This window comes from Astyanax mexicanus, chromosome 2, assembly GCF_023375975.1.
Source record: "Astyanax mexicanus isolate ESR-SI-001 chromosome 2, AstMex3_surface, whole genome shotgun sequence".
In the NCBI taxonomy this organism is placed as follows: Eukaryota; Metazoa; Chordata; class Actinopteri; order Characiformes; family Acestrorhamphidae; genus Astyanax; species Astyanax mexicanus.
Window position 1 is genome coordinate 10,865,569 of NC_064409.1, and position 24,922 is coordinate 10,890,490.

A 24,922-nucleotide genomic window follows, 5' to 3' on the forward strand; every position below is an offset into this window, starting at 1 on the left:
ATTTTTACGTGCAAAAGTGTCAATTTATTAAATCTCAGTTTTCTACCTTTATTTTAAAGGTTAAAATTTAGATCTGGCTTTTACCTCTTTCAGGTCAGGTCAATACAATGCCAGTACTGTAACTTGGAGCAGCTGGAGTTAATGTACGTCTTGTTCAGTAGGCACACAGCCACTCCCCCTGATAGTTAGAGTAGGTATTTGATGTCCTATCACAAAGAAGGGCTCATGAGGATTCCCGTGGGCTAAACGAATGTGTAGATTTACGGGTGTGAGATGAATTCATACACACAAAGTCTGCCAAACTGTACTCAATAATTCTTTAATAACACTTGTCAACACCATCAGTAAATCAACACCCCTCCCCCTATCACAAAAAAATCCACTCCAAGAGGAAAAAAAGAGGCACCGCCAACAGGGAGACAAAAAGCACCCTTAAAAGTCAGGCTACATTTGTGTTCAGACTAAACATTTGTCATCTGTTCCATTTTATTTGAAAGAATGCTTTGTTCTCTGCTTGATGCTTATTTTACCGCTTACAGGAGCACTTTGCATAGCATTTTCCTGAAACCCATGACCTCCCGGTATCAAATATCACTTCAAAAACAACACATCACTCTGAGAAAGTACACATATATAATTCATTTACAAGCAACAGCATCCTGCTATATGTTTGAGGAGAAAATCCCACAGTCCATAGTCTTCCACTATCAAAACCTCCTAGTGGATGATAAAAGCAGTAGTGCAGATTTCCGGGAGAGCGGGTTCACTTTACAGACATCTCGAACATTTAGGCATAGGTGCATTCTGATGGGCAGTTAACTTGAGGAGGCAAACCAGCCAAGGCCATTGAAATGATGCTGTTGATGTTCTGCTACTAAAAAAATAGTTTTCTGGTTCATGGAGGACCAGACCAGATATTTAAGGTAAGGGTGTTCTCGTCTTATTGCTAGGCTTACCTGTAACATGTCAGGTTTAATCTGGGTTTGGTAGTCCAGGTGATTTTTAAAGGGATGTACCCCCAAGGGTCTGAGGGTTTGATATTTGCTTGGTCTCCAAAAGTTCCTCTCAAAGCTCACTCTTACTACAGGACGCTGACTGGCCTGTGGCTCCTCCGCTTGGTTCGACCCCTTCAGCAGCAGCGTCTTTGGGCTGGAAGCTGAGGGAGGCGGAGTTTATGCAGTAGCGCTTCCCAGTTGGCCGCGGTCCGTCGTCAAAGAGATGTCCCAAGTGAGCGCCACACTGAAAACATGCATTAAAACAGTCAAAATATGTTCATTACAGTAGTGTTTTTTGCATACTGTTACTGCTTTAAAATGACTTGTTTGAAATCTAAATGACTTTCTTTACATTTTGTCTAATTTTTGAACGAAAAGCATTACAGTATTTGACTATAATTATAATTACTAGAGATGTGAATTGGTGAACCGTACAATTTGATATATATTGCGATATATGAATTCAATATATTCAGATAGTTTTTAAAACTGTAATCAAGACAATATATTGGGATTTGGGGGAAACTGTCTTATTGTAAAAACAGAAATTTGAGTAAAGCCTTGAGCAGATTATAAACAGAGTAGACATATTACAACACTACACAACTGTTTTTGCTGTTTTGTAGAATCTGAACCAATATATATATATATATATATATATCAGACACTACACAACTAGGCATGACTATGCGACCATATTCCTGAGCACATGTGTAACCATGCATGTGACTCGCTTTTCCTAGAAGATTTAGATGCCAATATGGAGGTGCACAAACTTGCTGCAGTCATTGTTTGGGCTGCTATTTGTGCAGAAGCAAAAAAAATGTTGGTTAAGAAAAAAAGGCTGTAACTACTTTTTCTATGTGACCCACTATGGTTTTTGTTATAGATAAACAGTTACATCAGCAATTTGCATCTAGCGGGATTTAATGTCTTTGGTCTATGATCTATGGCTTTATAGTGCCACCTTCTTTATGCTAATCTAGGCAGAAGACAGAGCTAGTTCACCCCTAATAATTGAATAACTTTCCTACCTGACTGCAGGCAGTCTCCACTCTGTGCATACCATAGGAGAAATCATCCATAGTTGTTATAGATTCCTCTTTGATCAGATCAAAAAATGATGGCCATCCTGTAAAAAAAATAAATCAAAATAAATAGAGTAAGAAAGAAGCACGGATTGGTTGTGTACTGTAAACTAAGTTACATTAGAAATTCATTTATGCATGAGTGTGCTGTGTTTATTCATCCTTGTTTGCTCTAAACTGGAAGCTCTAACGCGACGGAATCCCCCTACTACCTCCTGGCTTCTTCGCCTTTCCGTCTCGGCCTTCGCTCCGTCTACAGGACAAGTTCCTTTTTATCTAACGCTGCCAAGCCACGGCTAAGCGTTTATTTTTGTAGCTCATTCCAGACTAGACGTTTGGCGTGCCCCCCCTCCAACTTCCCTTTCATTGCTTAGGGAGATCCCTGCCTGCCTCGTAATTAAAGGGCAGAATACAGCAGTGGCCTTTATTAAACATAAAGCACATTTCAGCGTGCTCAGAATGTAAAGCAGCAGGGTATGTTTGCCAGGATATGTTTTTGAGAAGGGCTGCAGAGGATAAGAAGCACAGTGCCCCCTATAGCTCTTTACCTTTACCCTCTATTTTTTCCCCCCAAGTGTTTAAAAGAAGGAACAGTCTAGCGCCCTCAACCTAAACTTTATCTGCTGCATGTGTAGCAGCATGTGGTTTGATGCAGCGAGAACAGAAAACCTGTTGTCACTTAAAACAGAAGCTAATGGGTAGGGTAAGATAAGGAGCTTTTAAATTCCTTCTTTGTATGAATGAACACATTTTGGACGCATAAAGAAAAATGGAACTTCTTTATGGAATCAACAAATATGGCATATTTAAAAGAACCCTCTATAGCAACTTATTTTTTAATCTATGTTCATCAGGCTAAAATGACTTGAATCTCATTTTTATGCCCTAATGTGACACAGATCAGATTTTTTCAGGGGGGGTGTGGGAGCTTTAATACTATCTTTTTTATTAGCATTTTTGCAGTTCCTATATGAAAATGAACAGTCACATTTCTTGTCTCTTTTTGCGTGTATGTATGTGTATTAGTCCTGTTGGTAAAGGAGGCCTTATTGCAGGGGTGTCCAAACTACAGCCCGTTTCCTTTTTTGGAGCGGCCTGCAAGGTATTTTAGAAATAGAATGAAACTTGGCCCGTTGTTAAGCAGGTTTTTATAATGTGAGATTCAAAGTTTGGACGCTAGGTGTCAGAAACGGGCCAAAGAGTCTAAAAGTGGAGAGGGTGCACATTTCTAGCACAGATAATCGGGCCAAAGAGTCTAAAAGCGGAGAGGGTGCACATTTCTAGCGCAGATAATCGGGCCAAAGTGTCTAAAAGCGGAGAGAGTGCACATTTCTGGCGCAGATAATCGGGCCAAAGAGTCTAAAAGCGGAGAGGGTGCGCATTTCTAGTGCAGAAAAACAGTGCAAAAGAGTCTAAAAGTTGCCGTAATTAAGGAGTTTATATAAAGACACATTATGAAATTGAACATCAATTAAAAAAATCTTAATTTACACAACACTGTCAAAGATAAAGATAGTAAGTCAAGTAAAATGGTGTGTAAATAAAATATTTAGGAAAAAAGTATTATTTAAAGTGGTGTATTTCATTATTTGTTTTATTACGGAGTGGGGCCCGTGACTTCAAATATATTTTTCCACTTTTTGGCCCCCAACAAAAAAAGTTTGGACACCCCTGCCTTATTGGAAAGTGTGTTTATTCAGTGGCCAGCTTATGTTTTTATTTGCACAAGACTAGGCTCTGATCTTTATAAATGGGGAGAGACTAAATATTTAAAACTGATATTAATATCATGTAAAAACATATTTTAAATCACTACATCTCATTCTGGTTATTGCGTTTATGCAGAACTGTATATCGAAGAGTAGTTTCTCCACTACTGTCACACTCTCCCACTTGTTGCTGAATGACAGCACTTAACAGATGAATTGTCAAGTGCTATAAACACATACTCAAGTAACCCAGTTAGCAAAGGCATGAGCCATAATATTCAGAATTTACTGTAAGCTTCAGATTTATTTTCATCACCACCGCGAACAGTCTTAACGTTTTTTCTAGAAACTGATGATTCCACATCAGACCACTCTGAATCACTGCTTGCGTTTTAACCCCTTTTAATTTGGTACAAATATTAGAATTCTTCTTTAAAAGTTTTCTTTTTGAGTTTGGAACTCCTCTTTAACATAAAAACCTGAAGGTTTCTGAAAATTCTGCCTGCACCTTCTTCACAAATGACTTACTTCTAATTTCTATATGCACCCCACATTTCTGCAGGAAGTTGTGGCATTTGCAAAGCTTAGACAGTCAATGAAAGACAGTCAGTGAGCTAGCAGGCTATCTCTGCACTGCACAACTTTCATTTGAAAGATTTCTGCTCTGTAGCAGGAGAAGCGAATGGAAAGAGAGGCCGTGCTGGCTCACGGGTGGTCCCGCTCATGGCTCCCTGGATAGCTGGAGAATCTGGAGGAGAGGGAGCTATGGCGCTCTCGCATTTACACTGCTTCAAATAAGCACACTTGCTTTAGCAGCCGTCCACATTAATACACAGAGTAATCACAGCTAAAGGCCTCGCTTCGGGACTTCACTTCAGATCTAGGTGGCGAGATCGAAGTATGAGTTACGACTGTTGTGAATTCCCATGCAGGACAGTTTGAAACAATTTTGGTTTGAATTAGTCATTCTCTGGAGCGCTGATGATTCAGAGGGTATGAAGTAAAATGTTGGCAGGCAAAGGTAATATAAAATGAAAATATTTAAATCTGCAAGCCTTGGCTCAATTTTTTCTCTGAAGTCTTTTCTATCCCTGGAGCTAACTTGATTCAAAACATAAGTGAAATCAAAAAAAGTTATTTATAAAACTAAAAAAAATGGTACGGGGGCAGGAGCAGTGGGCTGAGCTGAAAATAAACCAACCCCTAAGGTTTCCACCGCCTTAGCATTATCCTGCCTTTCACCCCGAGTTCAATAACCAACAGCATGTTCCTTCTTAATTGCTAAGCGGTACCATACATTGGTAATTCTAGAGCCTTTTTCCTTTCAGCCAACTAGACATGAGGCCCTGACGGTTGAGACCATATGCAGAACATCAACAGGGGCTTAGACAAAGCATGGGTAGCGAGGGAGCACGTCGCAGACGCTTATGCGTCCAACCGACCAGCGACACCAGCGCGCTCTGATTCTATGGGCCTGCGGGGACCATCCTTAGCCCAGGTAGAGTTATCCCTGTGTTGGGAGATAGATTTAAGCTCTGTAGGAGGCAGATCACTGGCGAGATGCTATCTGTGGTGAAAAGCAGAAGTCAATTCTTCACCCCCTTCCAGGCCCAGCACACTCCAGCCTCCCCCGACCATCAACCCCCTTCTTTTCCCTCCTCCCCAGCTAGGGAGGCAGTGCTTGGCCACAACTACAAAGAAACGAAATTCCACTCAGACACAGGAAGCTCTCAGGGGAATATAGGAATCCTATGAGTCAGAGCAGGAGAATCCCGGCGGATCGTTACTGCGCTGATCTAATGGAGCTTTTTATCGGCAGGGCGAGCTGCCCAGTGAATGGAGCAGTGTAGCAGCGCTCTAACAAAACAGGAAATTGAGTCTATATGAGGCCGGGGCTGCTGCACGGGCCGCATGCAATGCAGGAGGTTTTGGCTCTCGTCTCCTCAGCGAAGACAGAAATCCTATTTTTTCAGGACGGGGGCCCACATGGTTCCCATTACAGGTTGTTTTCTGTGGAGAATTCTTGCATGCATACAGATTGAACAGAGAGCGAATAAAAATAGTGTGCGCAACACCACAAGAGTAAATGTTTTGGAGTCTAGAGCTGTGAGGCATTAACAAACTGTCCTTGCATCACGTCAGTCAAAACGTGGACAGTTTGAGGGACTTTCCGATATGAGAAAAAGCAGTTGTAGGATAATTTCTAAATCATTTAGATCAGTAAATATCCATGAAAATACTCAGCCACAGTAAAGGTGTTCGTCCAGACCAATTGACTTTGTTGTGCAGGTGTGAAAGGTGTCACAAAAAGTTCTGACCTAAGATCTAAAATGTTTTGATTAAAAGATTTCAATCTGAAACAAGTAAAACAGTTTGGTTTAAATGCAGTGTAAAAACAATTTGTTGGTTAGCTAATAACCACAAAGAATAATATATCAGCATCATTCCTAAAAATATAATACTAAAAAATATATATTTTTAAAAATCTTCCTTTTGAGACCCATGTTTGTAATAAGGATGAGTGTAAATGTAAGGAACCTTTAAAACACTATTTACTGCTTATGTGTTTTTTTTTAACACAGTTCTTCATAGAAGCAAAAACTGTTTCTTTATCACTAAAAGAACCTTTCAAAGAACCTTAATTTTCAAGAGTCTATACTAGGCCTGTGCTTCCTGACCTCCTGCTCACTGCTGTAGCAGTTCTAGAGCTTCATTAGATAAAAGTATGTGAGGGAAAAAGAGGCATAAATAAACTAGACACAATCATTTTTTTTCAGTGAGATACAAACATGCTCAAAGTTATGCGCTAATTGCAAATAAAGATGGAATCGCAATGTTCACTGCTCACAAATTAAGATTTGGGGAATTCCAAAGGATTACATATGACAGCAGCGCAGTGTTTACAGCCAATAGATTAATCTCAGAAGGGCAGATAGTATTCATTAAAATAATTGGCTGGATATTTTGTAAGCTTCTTAAGTCAGTGTGTTTTTTTATGTAGGTAATGTATCTCAGATTAATAAGCATGTGAGCTTTTGTAGCCTGCACTTAGCGCCTATTAGACAGCTGACTGAGTACACATTCGTCCTTGCAATCAACCATAAAGAGGGTGAAGAGGTCAAACTCTCCCTTCGGAGGAGTAGGAGCAACACAAAATGAGCGAGAGGCAGAGACAGAAAGAAAGAGTCAAAAGCACCAAGTTTATACTTATTTATACTAGAGTCACAGAGATAATTCTGATATAATGTACATCTCAATTCAAAGTCTGTAATGGCTACATTTAACAGACCAAATGAGTAGCACCTAGTAATAATTCTGAAACTACTAAAGGTAAAGGTAGACGTGTGCTTTATTTTAGCTAGATTCGCTTTACCAGAGGAGGTCCGGTAGTGTAATTTGTAAGTGATCTGACTGTTCAGTTTACACAGGATAATTGATCTGCGCAATTTCCCCAAATTACTCTAGATTACTTGGATTGAAACATCATAGCCTGGACTTTCATGTCAGTATTTAGCCCACAATTAAACATACAAGAAAGATCCTTTCCCAGGCTAAAACAAATTGTACTGGGACAGTCATGTGACCTCTCCAATTTACCAATGATGTCCAACAAGCTTTGCAAGGGGTACTTTGCAGATCAGCTTTCTTTTCTAGTTAGCATATAAGAGGTGTGGATGTCTATTAGCAGGTTTGTTATAACAGTACTGTGTTTAATTTGAACGGAAATACTTTTATTGACGGAGCTCCAGGATCAGCAAATACAAGGCCTTTTTAAACTGCATTGGTTCAACCTGAGAAGGACTACAATTTGAGTGATTACCTATGAGAAAAAGCTGTGGTTTTAATGTATTATTGTATTTTACAGTATAATTTTATTTAACTAAAATATATATTTAGGACATTACATGTTTAGCTCTTTAAAATATTGTAACCGCATAATTATGGTGTTATATAATCATTAGACCAGTGGCATAAAATGGTCTTAAAATTACAAAAAAATATTTTCAGGACAATTCAATATATTTATAATAACTGTGTTAGTGTGAAAGATCTAAATGCAATTATTACCAATTGTTTTAGTGTAAAAATCCTATCTTAGTATTGTGACTTACATTACTGTATATCCAACATTGGTCAAAATAATTAATGCTTCTAAACTGACGCACATATGCAAAAAGACAATGCTTCATAACAGGTTTAAGTTTCATCCTACTCATCATCACAGGAGCTTTCAAGCTGTTCTAATGGCTGAGAACTGTGCTCAACATAAAGAAAGTGTTCAAGCTTGTTACCTCCTTAGTTTCCTAAAATCTTAATTTTTCATCTTTCGTTATTTCTTCCTACACACAGTTTACAGTATATGTCTTCCAATTCAGTTTGAACAAAGACATCACCACAAATATTTATCCTACCACTGAAAACTTTCCTAAATGGTGTTTTGGTCATTTTCTTTCTCTGAGTTGCGTTGCAAAATATTAGATATGTATCAGATATAAAAGTGGCCCAAAAAAGAAATGAAAATGTCAGATTAACACAAAAGTGTACTTCTGTACTTTTCACCCTGCCACACTTGATAACATCAGTGTCACATATGACAAAAAAAATACTAGATTCAGCCCACTTTTATTATATGCATAAATATAGCCATGTTCACACGGATGATTACATGTCCTGGACCTGTCTGCATTTGTTTGAATCCTTTTGATTTCTGTCTTAACACTGACCTAAATATCCAGACTTTTGTGTTCCATATTTGAATTATAGTCAGGCCCATATCTGCAAAATGATACATTAGATTTTTAACATAGTTCTTTAATATTCACAGGCTCACAAATCATCACAGTGTGTTTTGGGCCATTACACTTATGCTGTAATCATCTACTTTATCTGTCTTTCGTGGTTTTACAGGCTTGTAAAACCACATTCCTTCTTAAAATGTTAAAATTGTTGATTTGGCCACTCTTAAACATTCACCTCTCTCTCTCTGATAAGTTAGTTTTGCATTGTCAAACTGAAATGTCTACTTCACTTGTATCAGCCCCTCTCTAAAGCACATACAGACCACAGACCTTAAGAGTTCCCAGGAATAGCTACCAAATGCAATTTCAACACTTGAACTCCAGACCTTTTATAATTTTTAATCTGTCATCAATAATGGGAGAACAGGCCACAACTGGCCACAAATATATTTTTTCAGGTCTAAAAAATGGTGGAACAATACGAAAAACAGCTCTAATTCTAGTTTCTTTTTATTCAATATTTTTGTTTAACACCTTGAATTAAAGCTAACTTTGCAGATTTTAACTGGACATTAAATCATAGATTTTAAAACAACAACAACTCAAAATCATATCACACATTCATAAAGCATAATTTTAGTGTCAAATGTAAAACATACCTGAGCCCGATTCAAATTTTTTATCTGACCTGCAATACAAAGTCAAACAGTTATTACATTTTTAAAAAAAGTCCAGATTTGGGTTGTTCAGCAATACTTTTACAGAACATGGGAGAACATTTTTCATCTTGTCAAATCAGAGTCCAACACCAACCTCAATCTTCCATTCTGAAGCTACTCTTTTCGTGAGTGTTTCATTTTCTCTCATTCCTCTAACCCCTCCACAAAAAAAGGGAAATATCTAGTGAGCAATAAGCAGGCAATTTGTGCACTCTGGGATGAGAGTTTGGAGGAGGGAAGGTATGAGGGCTTTGCCTGTCTCCTTTGAGAACATCGTTTGTGAGATATGGGCTAACGCCAGCCATAAATTCAGCAGCCTTTGATGCTCTCCAGCGAGCTGTGGGAAAAAGGCGACCTGGTAATGGCTCCTGGGCCGGTTTCGGACACCCTGTCAGGTAGAGTTAACCTCAGGCTGCCCGCAGCCAACTGGGCCTGCAGCTGGGCCACGTGTGGAGCAGCCAAAACCACCAATTACACCGCACCAGAGACACACAGTGGCTTCAGCTGGAGCGTGAGCTTGGCTACTGCGTTCTCCAAGCACATCCAGTGCTTACAAAACAATAACTCGCACATGAGCTACATGAGCCTTTCTGCTAGGAGTAGAACAGATATGTAAGCTCTACTTTTATACTTTCATAGAACCCCAGTGTTTTTACATCTTGCTTACATTTTGTAAGTTTGAATGGCATAAATAAAAAAGAAATCATGTAAAATAATAACTAATTCAGTGACTAGAAATTAACTACCAAAAAAAAGAAAAAAAGAAAAAACTTACTTGAACAGAGGGGTTCCGCAAACAACACAGGTATACGTTCCTTCTTCTTTGTGGTCTGCATACTCTCCTCTGAATGCACTAGAAAAGTAATCATACATGTAAGTGTTTATTCTATATCCTTAAAAAAAGGCTACACAGCAGTTTAATAAAGCCCTTAAAGTGTAAGTTTTGTACTGCTTTTTGCTGCCTGCTAAACACTCAAAAAAACTTGACAGTAATGCACGTAATGTTGCTATTCCGCAACACTTAAAAATACGTTTTTGCACTAAGGATACCAAGCGAGGAAGTGTTTCAGGTGTATTTTTCTTATCTTCCTGCAAACACATGAGGTGTGCAACAGTGCACAATTGCTCTTAGATCTCTATATAATTTTCTGCATTAACGCTGTATCACAGAAATGTACTGACATTCCCCCATACCATCCTCCATCATTTTTTGGAATGTGTTGAATGCCTGTAATGCAGGAATGGATGTATATAAACAAAATGTAATAAAGTTGACCATATAATGTAAAATATATTGGTTTTATACTGTCTGGAATAAAAAAATAATAATTTGTTGCTGTAAAATATCAAACGCAAAACAAATAATTTATCAAAAACAAAGTAAGTCTTAAAGAAGTATTTTGAAAATGATCACTATGCAAAACAATGTAACTCACGGTACAACATGTAAACTGACTGTAAGCAAAGTGGCCTCTTTTGTGTCTTCAGTACAGTCTAATTTCCTGTTTTGTAATTTTTTCTCTCTCATTAATATAGACACATGTATATTTTGGCACATCTGTTTACATTTGTATCTACATAAACTATTCTTTGCATTTATCTTTTATATTGTATCTCCCCTCTCTGGGGTAGTTTGAAAAATTGGAAGAAAAATAAAAAAATAAAGTAAATATATATATATATATATATATATATATATATATATATATATATATATATATATATATATATATATATATATATATATATATATATCGAAGTATTTTCATAGGCTTTCTAAATTGGTAAAAGTAATACAGATAATAGTTTTAATTTCATATATATTAAGCATTAATACACAATTAAATCAACATGTGTGGTCAAATATGTGCATACCGTGTATTTTCAGCAGCTTCAATCGTGGCTTTGTCAACCATCTTTAAGAAGCGGAACTGTTTTAGAAGTCTCTCTTAGTTGTTAACAAACTGCATTTTTGTTGTTTTCACTGAGGTTTCTCTCACTCATGAATCAAGAATGAAGAATCAGAATCAAGCCAGTTCATCAACGGTTTCATTCTGACCGCTACGGTTAAGAGGCTCAACCGTCTACTCAAACACCGCTATTCCTGATCTGGCTGCGGTGAGGGCGACATGCCGTGGGACAGCGTATCTAAAAGGGGAGCAGCTCGGTTGGTAACAGGCTGGGCTGCAGCCACAGGCCACACTGCCGGCGAGCAAGCCACAAGCCTCAGAAAGCTCAGCACCCTCACCCACATGCAGGCTCGGTGCCGGAGGCATTTTTCACATTCCTCCTACCAATGGGCCGACAAATACTTTCCCCACGTGTGCTTCCCAGTGAGAGGGGGAGACGAGCCACAGAGTTCCCCCTTCTTCTCTCCAAACGCACCCTGACGCCCGCTGGCACAGTCCTGCCACTCGCTTGCGCCCTCAACCACTCAGCTCCGCCAGGCCAAACAGGGCCAGCAACAAGCTCGGGCCAGTCGGGAGGCAACCGTCCATACAGGCGTGACAGGAAGTTCATGTGACACATCTCAGAAACATTTCTCATCCATAAATCTGTACGGCGGATGTTTTGAATATTTGCACAGCTCTTTGAATCCAAGAAAAAATAAAACGGATTAAATAAAAGGAAAGGAATGAAACAAACAAAACATTAAAATGCATTTTGGGTTTCAATGTTTGAACTCATTTACCTAGAAAAAACAACAACAAAAAAAACATTGCGCACTCTGTAATGATTGTGACGTCACAGCAGCTCTTAGCTTTTCATGCATAAAAGCCAGATTCAAACGCACTGCCAGATTTCAATTTGCATAATAAATGACAATTAAAAGTTGTTAACTCTCAACTGTCCTACAAAAACTAGACTAGTTTAAAAAATGTGTTAAAAAAGCGTTCTCATATTTATTTATCTTTTTTCCAATTCTTTCAAAATCATCTCACATAAACATCATGATTAAATTTATATTTAAAAGCCTGTTTTAAATGTATTGAAATCATTATGATGTCATACTCAGTACTGCAGTGGCACTGACATAATGGTGCAGTGTGAGTCTATGTTGAGTCAGTATGAGGGGTTCACACACAGCAGACAACCAAAAAATAAACCAGAAAAGCTTCTGTCTCTTTATATTTACAAGGTGGATGAGCTAGGGTGGATGAAACGTATTGTTGTATCTGAACATTATTATATTACTATATTTATATTATATGTTTATAAAATAGGTAAATATACAGACATATAAATATATATATATATATATATATATATATATATAAATATATATATATATATATATATATATATATATATATAAATATATATATATATATATATATATATATATAAATATATATATATATATATATATATATATATATATATATATATATATATATATATATATATATAGGTAATTTTCAGCTGTATTTTACCAAACAGTAGTACAAGTTTATTTATGTTTTTATTTAAAGCAACTGAACATGCACTTGGCATTGGTCATTAATTGCAACTCATTAACATGACAATTTTTTATGGATTTTACAGAATATATGTAAAATACTACATAGAGAGCAGAGTTCACCACCATGGTGACTTTATGAATAGGTCTTACATACCATGTGCAGCTCAATAACCTCTGAAGTAATATGAATATTAATAATTTTCACTGATCAACCATAAACACAGCCCACAGAGGCTTAGGCTGAAAAACCCTTCATTTGGGTACCTGAAATAACCTCCAGGCCATAAAAGTGTTTACTTCACAGAGTGATGGTCTCACCTTTCTGTGCCTTTCTCCTGAGTGACATGATACTGCATGGGAGTCAGGCGCTTCCTCAGCTCCTCCTGAGGAAAGCTTTTGGGCCACGTCTTCTTCGAGCGGCATGTCCCTAGAGAGGTTAAAAATGTGTAGAATGCAAGTCAGTGTCTCCAGACTTGACTGCGACTGATACTACTGCCACTGCAAAAGAAAGGGCAAACCAAACCAAGCCATCATATAAGCAGTTTTAATGACAACCACTGTTCCAAGCAGGAGTCAATGCTTACTGTGCTATCGGTGTGTGGCGAACATGAAATTATGCGCACATTCCTATATATGCATATATATTTTACAGACACGCAAAAGCATGCACTCAGATGCGCCTGAAGATGGTAAAGCACATTTATCAGGAGTACATGCTGCTCTAAGTGATCTGGATCATTTTTGTATTTTGAGAGCTTTGGTTCTTACACTGACATGGCAAAAGTCATAGTACATACATATATAAATTGTATATAAATTAATCATAAAGTGTTACCTCAGGTAACAGCTTGGAAATGCTCACACCTGTATGAGTTGTGAACTGTTTTCTTATGAGTAAAGCTAAACATTTGCAAGCTAACGTGCTCATGGCAAGGCGACATGAATTATTGATTGTTGCCAGATGGATGAGACAATGGTGAAGTTTGAAAGGATGATATTTAACACTTCTCGTTTCACAGCGTCACATTTGTACCAGTAATAAGTCAAATAAAGCATTATACCAAACACAGTGAACGATTTTGACTGAAAGTGTATGTCTAGAATGGTCAGTGCAAATGGACAAGCGACTAGTTCTTGTTTCTACTCCATGACTTTTGTCACGTCAGGGTATTTCTTGACTCTTGCCTGGAAAAAAAACATACAATAACAATGGGAACACTGTACTACACACTTAAAAATAAAGGTGCTTCAAATGGTTCTTTAAGAAATGCCATAGAAAAAACTATTACCCAAAAATGTAGAGTGGGAAGACCCTTTTTTATGAAGTCTTGAAAGTTTTTATTTATTTTTTTTCAATTCAAAGGTTCTTCACACTCACATATTACTGATATACATTATAAATCAAAAGTGGTTCTTCAACAGCATCGTTCAAAGAACCATTTCAAGTACCTTTATTTTTAAGAATGTTCAAGACAGCAGGTCAGTGCAAAATGATGTGCTACAGCCAAAGTATATCACCACACACTGCACTCTGTTATTTACAGTGAAATTACGACTTCATGTAAACGTTCATGTTACTTAGGGAAGGGAGTTTCTACCACTACAGGCAACAGTGAGAGCGCACAGACTGTCTAAGGTTGCAACAATGGTGACCTCTAGAGGTCAAATGAGACTTGAGTTATTATCCCCACACGGGGGCAGTAGGTTTTTACCAAAAGTGAACATTCCAACCTCCCAACAATAAAGACATTTCTGCACACCCTTTTCCATCCATGAAGAAAATGACACTGTGTATTAACAATTTACAACACCAACGATCCAGTGAGACTAAATACAACATGCTATAAATCAGAAATTCCTTCATTTTAACTCCTAATAACCCTGATAATAAACTTTGCAAGCAGGGTTTTCACAATGGGTCCCGTCTGCACCGCTGGGACCACTGTAGATAACGCTGAAATACAACTTCCACCCATTATTTCTTCTTTCAGCTAATATTAATTAAGTCCCCCTCATCAGATCAGAACACTTTTACGATGCACGTGGGGCCTGTGGTGGCTGTGTTAGTTAGTGCTGCTGCTTTGCAGAGGGGCTGTGCACTGGGGCTGTCACTTGGGCTATGTGGAGAACTTTTCCCCATCTCCCCACAAGATTGAAACCATGTGAGCAGATGAAATAATGGGGTCTTTAAAAGGTCCCATTGGTGAATGGGCTTCATTGATGGGCCCCTCTCTGTCCAGTGAGTACAAAGTTACTTCTGACACAAATTCAGGGAGGAATGGGGGCAGAGAATGCAGAGGAGGGGTGGTGGGGTCCCTTCTTTACAGGACTCCCCCATATTCTTCCTCTCTGTTAGGGCACTTCTGGATCATATTAGAGACCAAGAGAGAGAGAGAGAGAGAGAGGAGAGAGAGAGAGAGAGAGAGAGAGAGAGAGCTGTAGCTTTATTTATTTGTCCAGAAGAGCTTCTGAAGAGGCATCTAAAGAAATTTGGGAATTTGACCCATGTTGTCTCTGCAAATTGTTTAGTTTTTGAGTATCAAGAGCACATTTTTCCCAACATTCTGCCTCAGTATGATTCTATCTGTGTTGTTTTAAATAGCTGCTATCCGTCCCACAATTTGTTGTAAAAACAAAACACTCAGACTCAGGGAGACCAGCAAAATTCAGGCATAGTCATGTCTGTGTTCAGACTTGTTACACCCCAGACTAAGCTCCTGTGGATTGTGACCAGGGGTCTACCTACTACACTACATAAAAATGTTGTGCAATTCTATTATCTAACGTACAATCTATTTAGGACCAAAGTGACAAGTGATTTAGAAAAAAATAAAAGAATACACTCGAAGCTCAGCTGTGCATGCAAGCTTATAAAAGAAGTTAAAGAATATGTTAGGAGTTAATCCATGAGCAACTGAAGAATCTAGAGAAAGGAGGGACAAAGAAAAAATGTGACATTTCATAGCAAGGGGTTGTCAAATGCAGAAAAAACCCTTCACAAAAACAACAGCGCATGCTGTTCCTCTGTAATCTCTAAATTATATCTGAATTTTATCTCCTCTCCCAAGACTTATTCTGACAACTGTCCTTACTAGATCAGCTGACACAAGTACTAATCTGATATTAGTCATTTGACAAATTTAAAATAGGAAAACCTCACTCACATTCATGTCACTGATCTAGACAATCTAATTAAATTCTTAGTAAGTCTGGCACAATAATTACATTTTTATCATACAATATATGGACATAACCTTAGTATTTTATGCTGAACTCAATATTACCCATTGTGTTTATTTAGCAAGAAGAGCCCATTTTTGTGAATGAGTAGGTATGATGGCTTTCTTTAAAATGAATTGATTTACTTATTTACTTTATTTATGGAAGTTCACTGCTCTTCAAAAGAAATGTGCAAATACATTATTACACTGTTGTAAAATCAAGTGTAATAAAGTGCCATGATAATGTCCTAATATGACCATAATATCATTTATAGAAATCATTTTTTGGGCAGTTCATCGACCAAAAAAAACTAATTATTGTAACAGGCCCCCAAACAACACTCCCCAAACAACTACTGAGTTCATATCCCTGTGCAGCAATGTTGCAGGGTTTTAATTCGCCAAAAGAAAAAAGAAAAAAGGTTTTCTCAAACTAATCATCAGGAACTTTCCAGGTGGTGCTTAAAATGGTTATTTGAGTGATTCATTAAATGAAACATTTTTATGAAAGAACTATCTGCCTGAAGACCATTTTAACAGTTTATATAACAGTTACAGTTATGTAAATGTTCTTTAAAGTTTGTTCGCAAAAACATCTCTTCTAAAGAACAGTTCTTTATGGGACCAAAATGGCAATGCTCAAAGAACCTGTAGCACACTCTTTTAAAGATCATTTAATTATTATAAATCTTTAGGAACTAAAATTGAATGAAATTAAAATAAATATTTAAACTTAAACAAAATAAACAGTTTGGGTCAGTTGTTAAGTAAAAACTTCTTATTAAGTAAAAACAAGGGGTAACTCTTTTAGAGTATATATATATATATATATATATATATATATATATATATATATATATATATATATATATATATAGTCATATTTGTAACTGAAATAATTTCATTTATAGGACCCAAATTACATTTGTGTTTCTTCTGAACAGCAGAATTTAAGTTATGTTGTCAGGTTAAAAACTCTGCAAGGAGGGTTTTCCTGCAAGTGACTACAGTTCGAACCCAACACGAGCCCCTTGCCAAACACTCACGCGTGCGCACAAAGAGGGAAGCGTGTGTTAGAGCTCGCAGAGGCAGAGCACACTACACACACACTGCACACACACACATAGCATCCAGTGGACCTGAGGGAAGCCCGCAGGCCTTGAGTTTAACAGGTTGGCTTTTGGTCACCAGATGCAGCAGATTGAACCCGGACATGGCTGCTGTTACCACTGATGCTGATGCTGATGCTGTTGCTGCTGCTGCTGGAAGGAGAGCAAGCGACAGAGGGCCGTCTGCCGCTCAGGCTAGAAAACAAAAACACAGGCGGGGCACAGGAAGGACAGAAAACACAACACTGGTCAACACAGGATGTCAGTCACAGACAAGTACACGTACGGTAAAGAGGTCAACCACAGAGCGGCCAACATCTCAACTCTCATGCAAGGAAATGCCCTTTAAATGACGGGATGAAGGAAGAGAGGATGGTAGGTACAGATCATGGTGTTAACATCAAGCACCTATTCCAAATGGGATTCCTCGCAGGCAAAGAGACTGAACTGATTTGAAATGAATTTCAGTCAGAGGATTTACACACTAAAGGAGGACTAGAGAAAAGAACAGGGGGTTAATAATGAAGTTAGAAAGTTTCAATTAAAACAAGGTAAGATTAATTACACATAAAGCCAACCCCTCCCAGAATAAACATCATACATAATCATGTTTTTTCCCTGCCATACCTGTGAAGATCCTCAAAACAAGAAATGCAATGAACAAGCTTTATTCCACTTGAGTACTGGCTTTTTATAGCTTTTGAGGTGCTGTCATTTCTGAAAAGAGTTGTACAGAACAAAGCTAACGAAAAGAAAATGGTTATAAATAGATAACCAAAGTAGAATGCGGATGAAAAGGACTTGCCAAAGAATTCTCTGTCTGTCAAAAACACCAGTGATCACTCTGGCTGTAGCACATTAAAGACCCTCTGATGGGAAGAAAACTAACCTAAAAGCAAAGGGAAGACTATGTTATTAGCTGGGGTCTGACTGATAATATACACAAACCAGCCATTGCATTACAATCAAAAAATTCCCGAAAATTGCTAGTAGCTGATTCTTTAGATACTGTATAAATGAGGCATCCATAGATTGCATGAAAGATTGCATTTTAATTCAAGCTTATGATCCAATAGGTCCTTTGATCTCTTTTGATAGTTACTGACAGCAGTAAACTAAGAACACACTGCAAGTGTTGCATGATGTTTCATAACAATTTGGCCCTTGTAAAAAGTTTCTTACATCCTTAATCAATTACATAACATATAGTATCAGTCAAATGTTTGTACACATCTTCACATTTAAAGTTTCACATTAAAGCTTCACATTTAAAGTGTTTATAAATTTAATTACATTTCTACATTAAAGGTTAATAAAAGGCATTAATTTAAAACATAAAAAATAAATGTTTTGTTTCTTTGCTTAATTTTACATATTGGGAAAAAAATAACTTAAAATCTTAAAATCCAGGAAATAATTAGAATTTTAAGAAGTTCAGTCGTATCAGTCAGACCCAACTAGTAACTCACTTATACTTTATATGGGTGAAATGAATGTGGTGCCTCATTAACAGGTCGGCTAGAGAACACTAATGGGGGAAAAAATAAAACACTACCTTTAACACTGTTTTGTCAACTAAAGTAAAATGTGGTGACACAGAAAGCTCATTAACAGCCTTGGAAAGACAACCTCCCTCCTCAGGTGGTCAAAATTAAAGCTGAGGGTTTTAAGTTACAGTACCTAGTGAAGCTGGTGATGTGACATTAAGGAGCCGCCCCACATTCAAGGTGGTCCTTCTGTGCTGGCGCATCGCCAAGGACACAACCGGGGCCACGGGGGCCAGGCACCGGAGAAGACGCCAAGCCATCCTGGCTTATAGCAAACTTGAGCAGAGACAGTGGGGCGGAGCTATACGGAAGAAGTTGGAACGAGTGGGCGAGGGTCACTCAGCAGAAAGGTGTGAAGAGAGCAAGCTACAGAATCAAACAAGTTTAATTTCAGAAGAGCACTCGCTAGTTCAGGCCTAATCTTCAAAATTAGACATTCATTAATAGAGGGCAGTAATAAATTAGAGCATAATGCATGTATGACAAGACTGCAACTGAAGTAACAGAACACAGTTTGAGATTTAAAAGGGCTAGAGTTTATGTGAGAGGTCCATCTAGTGGCAGATAGGAAGCAGATTCTGGGACACAGAAGAGGGATATTTTTATCTCCTGGCCAAAAGTGTCTGCTAAAAGTGTCTGCTAGGTCAGCACTAGCTCATCAGAACCTAATGTAATTCAAATTGGCCTTTAATTCCTGTAATAGTCTTCAATTAGCAGGCATGAATAGAACATGTACAAATTATTTACAGGACTGGGCATAAGATAATAAGTTATTTACAAAAGGTAACAAAGCAACAAAAATCAGAAACACAAACAGTTAAACAAATATCTTTGCTTCAAACTGGCAGTTTTACAGAAGAAGGAAAAACTTCTTAGTTGATTCAATTGAAAAATATTTTGTTGCGTGTAACTGTGAAGCATTTTGACAATGTAAAGAACAATGTAGTTAATTGTTTTTGCACTGCATCAATGATATGCTACTCTAGCTATAGCTTCACTTTGCTAGGAGATTATTAGATTAATTCTAAAAAAACACCTGAGATATATATTCAATATTGTTTACTTTAACTGTTAGTAGTTTTAATGTTATGGCTGATTAATGTAACTTAGTGGGGGAGGGGCAACGTAGGAGGCAACTTAAAAACATAACATGTGGAATGTACATTATTTATGTTCTGGCACATTATTTTATTTATGTTTCCTCAATAAATTAAATCACGATAAAAACGTAGTTTTTTCAGTTATTTACAGTTATTTGTGCCAAAATGCTCAAAAATTACGATTTATTGGTGTAAGCGAGGCCACATTTTAAAAATACACAGACATGAAGCACTAGCACTGTCTATAAATAGCAGGGTATGCTCAGTTCTTCAGCCTGTGCCTGTAATTGTTCCTAACTCAAGGTCCACGCCACTTGCATTCCATCGACTGCTGTGGGTCATTCTGTAATCCTTCTGAATCCCACAGTGACAAATTCCAAAAATAAATCATATTGACATCATTTAGGTTCATATAAATAACTACCAGGCATTACTGAGCACCATTCCCTTATTGTTTCTGTCAGAATCTGCAAATGAAATCATCATTCTAAGGCCTGGTTTTCCAAACAGGAAACAAGACATGGACTATACTTTTATCTGCTTCAACTGTCACATAATTCAGATAAATTTCCTTATCAAGCTCTTCTAAGATACTAAAGACTTATATCTTACCCACTTCTACATTTTCTACAATTCTACAATACTCAACCGATGCAGAGTCACTCTTTAATTAAAAATTCTAGACCTTCACTTGCATGAGAAAAGTCCCTCATTTATTGAGACAAGCCACCTTCCGTAGACAGTATCTAGGCAAAGGTCACATCATATGTTTTGTCTTCTGTACAAATGTCCAAATTAAGACAATTCAGTGAGACAAAAAAAAAGGACACAGCATCAGAAGATCAGTAGATATGGTGAAATTCATAGCTTCAGTCTGCTCCCCCCAGATACTCACAGCTTTATATAACCTTATAAGGCTGTGATGGCTGGATGAGCTCTGTGCTCTGTAAACTTCCAGCAGACATTTCCACTGAACCTAGTTGATTTGCATGCAATCTTCCAGTGCTATGAACACAATGCTCCTTCTAAATGCCATTCAGTCCTAGTATGATGAGGAGCCTACTCTGTCAAGCAATTTGCTGGTAAATGAGATTGGCAGCCAAAGGTTAACTGCACAAGCCACTATTATATTTTTTAGAGATCCGGAACTGGTTGGAAATGTTTATGGTTGATGGCTGGCTATATGAGCTAATTAGTTAACAGCTTTGCTTTTAGTTTGGGGAGGCATTTCATGTTTAAACAGTGAGCTGTGTGCTTTATCAACAGCTTAACTAATTATTTTATGAGGGTATTATATTGGGCCTTATGATGTATGGCTGGCATCAAGTCAAGCTGCTATTATCTGTTATGTAATTTATAAAGCTACTCACTGAACCAGAAGGTCCATGACATTCTTGTATAACCAGATAGCTAAATAACTAACAAACAAGATATACAGCTCTGCAAAAAATGAAGAGACCAATTCAGTTTCTGAATTAGTTTATCTGATTTTGCTATTTAAGGTATATGTTTGAGTAAAATAACATTTTGTTTATTTTATTCTATAGGCTACGGACAACAATTCTCCTAAATTCCAAATAAAAATATTGTCATTTAGAGCATTTATTTGCCGAAAATGAGAAATGGCTAAAAAACAAAAAGACAAGCAGAGCTTTCAGACCTCAAACAATGCAAAGAAAACAAGTTCATATTTAGTAAGTTTTAAGAGTTTAGAAATCAATATTTAGTGGAATAACCCTGTTTGGTTTGATGGCTTGTGATCATCCATCTTCCTCTTGATTATATTTCAGCGGTTTTCAATTTGGTAAAATCAAGGAAACTCATACTTTTTAAAGTGGTATCTTATTTTTTTCCAGAGCTGTAGTTAGTAATGGCCAACTAATAAAACAGACTTCTACAAAATACTCGTTTTACTAGCTAGCTAACGTTAGCTGTTTTTAAATTAGTGAACTCAATACACAATAACTAGCCAGAATCCGTTATAGGAAGCCTGAAGTTGAGTTTGATGATAACGAGCTATCTGTCCATAAAGACTGACAGCAGGCTGTTGACAGCCATCCACAGAAACAAAATAACTATAAAAGCATAATCAACACATTACACAGTACCGTTATTTCCTAGCTACAAAATTAGCTAACCTAGCTACTTAGCTAAAGTTTCACTGCTGTCTACAGTGCTAAACACAGTGAAACATAACCTAAGTCGTCAGACATAAGCTAGCAACGGACCCTAACAAACACTTTAACTAACGCTGACTCTGCGCTGAGGCTAACTGGACACCTTTTCATTCTTCTGATGAACTAAAGCGAACATACCAGTAAACAGAAGCAGAGCCAAACTCAGGAAAAAGCTGGAGAGAGGAGGACTGGCCGGTCGGAGGCGGACGAGCTGCATTTGTTGACAGCAGCTAAAGCGGTCAGTCAGCGTCGGGGTGCTCGGGAATGTGCAGTGCATTGTGGGAAATGCCTTCCCCACAGTGCCACAATCGCCAAATATGAGCAATAACGCCCGTTTACCTTCACACAGCGGAATAAAGAGAACCAAACACATAAAACACTCGCAGAAAATACTAATGGATACTCTTATATCCCCCCCCCCCCCCCTGTTATAAACGGAGAAACAATGATATTATCCTGCCTGTTAGCATGTATGCTAAAAACTTTACACTTTACAGTGTGGGATGTTTCCAGAAACTTGCCATTTAAAGCAGCTCCATAATTTTAAACACCTGTTTAACTTTACATAGGGGGTTGCACATCACTGCTTGGGCGAAATGTGCTTAACAAGGTTATTCACTAAAAATGAAGAACCAAAATATCGTTTTATATCCCCAGTGTTATAAACTGAGCCAGTCTGGTAACTGTTAGCTTAGCTATAATCCTGCCTGTTAGCATGTATGCTAAACCTTTACACTTTACAGTGTGGGATGTTTCCAGAAACTTTTCATTTTAAGCAGCTTCAGAATTTTTTAATCACATTTTTACCTTTTCATAGGAGACTAACAACACTGCTAAAACGAAATGTGCTTAACAAGATTATTCACAAAAAAATAGTAGACAAAATATCTTATTATATCCAGTGTTATAAACTGAGCCAGACTGTTAGCTTAGCTATAATCCTGCCTGTTAGCATGTATGCTAAATTTCTCCACTTTACAGTGTGGGATGTTTCCAGAAACTTGTCATTTTAAGCAGCTTCAGAATTTTTTTATCACCTGTTTACCTTTACACAGGGAACTAAACAGCACTGCTAAAACGAAATGTGCTAAACAAGATTATACACTGAAAATTAGTAGACAAAATATCTTATTATATCCCCAGTGTTATAAACTGAGCCAAACTGGCAAATGTTAGCTTAGCTATAATCCTGCCTGTTAGCATGTATGCTAAACTTCTCCACTTTACAGTGTGGAATGTTTCCAGAAACTTGTCAGTTTAAGCAGCTTTAGAATTTTTTAATCACCAATTTACCTTTACATAGGGGACTAAAAACACTGCTAAAACGAAATGTGCTAAACAAGATTATTCACTAAAAATTAGTAGAAAAAATATCTTATTATATCCCCAGTGTAATAAACTGAGCCAGACTGGTAACTGTTATTTTAGCTATAATCCTGCCTTTTAGCATGTATGCTAAACTTCTCCACTTTACAGTGTGGGATGTTTCCAGAAACTATTTATTTTAAGCAGCTATCTGTTTACCTTTACACAGGGAACTAAACAGCACTGCTAAAACGAAATGTGCTAAACAAGATTATTCACTAAAATTAGTTGAAAAAAGTTCTTATTATATCCCCAGTGTTATTAACTGAGCCAGACTGGTAACTGTTAGCTTAGCTATAATCCTGCCTGTTAGCATGTATGCTAAACTTCTCCACTTTACAGTGTGGGATGTTTCCAGAAACTTGTCATTTTAAGCAGAATATTTGTATTATCTGTTTACCTTTACACAGGGAACTAAACAGCACTCCTAAAACGAAATGTGCTAAACAAAATTATTCACTAAACATTATTAGACAAAATATCTTATTCTATCCCCAGTGTTATAAACTGAGCCAGACTGGCAACTGTTAGCTTAGGCATAAGACATTATTTTATAGATTTGCCTCACTTGCTTCTGTCTCTGTACATCTCAAAATAATGACTTAGTATCTCAAAATGATTAAGTAATAATACTTAATAAGTAATTAATTAGTATCTTAAAATAATGAGATAGCAGTTTACTTAATAAGATGACAAAAGTGAGCTGGACTTTTTTTAAATTTAGGTGGCAGGAATGGGCTTCCATAGTATAACCTTCTGTGAAACTGTAACTATACTGTATACTATACTATACTATAAAATTTGCTAAACACTAAGAAGTGATGCATTACTACATCCCCAGTCAGAGAAATATAATTCTGCCTGTTAGCATGTATGCTAAACTTTACTTTTATTACACTTTACTTTGGGAACTTTACATTGGGATGTTTTCAGAAACTTCTGTCATTTAAAGCAGCTGCAGAATTTTTGTATTATCTGTTTACCTTTACACAGGGAACTCAACAGCACTGCTTAGACGAAATGTACTAAACAAGATTATTCACTGAAAATGACAAAAGCAATATATTATTATATACCCAGTGTTATAAACTGAACTAGACTGCTAGCGTATCTAACATAACCCTGCCTGTTAGCTTGTATGCTAACTCCCACACTTTACACTGTGGGATGTTTCCAGTGGACTTTTGATTTTTTTTTGTAAATAATTAATCTTTTTTAGCACATTGTGTCTAAGCAGTGCTGTTTAGCCCCCCATGTAAAGGAAAAGACATTACAAAAAAAAAAAAAAAAAAAAAAAAAACACACACACACCAGTGCCTGAATCTTCACATAAAATCATGAGCCAAATGCGAAAATTTCAGATGACGGAACAGACAGTCAGCACACTATGTGCTTTTCAAAAGTAATTAAACATCAAATATTGACAAACTGATAACATTTAATTTGTTAATTTTTTATTTTTATTATTTCTGTTTTTTTATATTTTAAGAGTTTTACCCTTATGTTTTTTAAAGGCCAGAGACACTTCTGTAGAATGATCCCTTTGTATTTTTAAGTGGATTTCACTTGTAGATATTCACTTTATGTAGATATTAAAGTCTATTTGTTTGTTCCAAAATATTTAGTTGGTGTGCTCAACTTTTTTTCTTTTTTGTGAGACCTGAGAACTGACGACGCAGAACACTTCAAA

General features: G+C 37.2%; 1 protein-coding gene across 4 annotated transcripts; it reads right to left on the bottom strand.

Annotated features, from left to right (window-relative positions):
• Positions 1-303: 303 nt before the first annotated feature.
• Positions 304-22,159, bottom strand: msrb3 (methionine sulfoxide reductase B3). 4 transcript variants are annotated; one of them, XM_007259743.3, is made up of 7 exons: positions 22,006-22,115; positions 18,724-18,956; positions 13,032-13,140; positions 10,026-10,103; positions 9,191-9,219; positions 2,030-2,127; positions 304-1,239 (listed from the first exon to the last, which is right to left on the bottom strand). In XM_007259743.3, the coding sequence occupies exons 2-7, from the start codon at positions 18,848-18,850 to the stop codon at positions 1,066-1,068; spliced, it is 615 nt and encodes a 204-aa protein (XP_007259805.3). In that variant the 5' UTR covers positions 18,851-18,956; positions 22,006-22,115; the 3' UTR covers positions 304-1,065. The 4 variants fall into 4 exon arrangements, with proteins under 4 accessions (XP_007259805.3, XP_007259807.3, XP_007259806.3 ...); XM_007259745.3 differs by lacking the exon at positions 18,724-18,956 and adding an exon at positions 17,074-17,238 and having other exon boundaries at positions 22,006-22,096; XM_007259744.4 differs by having other exon boundaries at positions 18,724-18,891; positions 22,006-22,094.
• Positions 22,160-24,922: the final 2,763 nt, after the last annotated feature.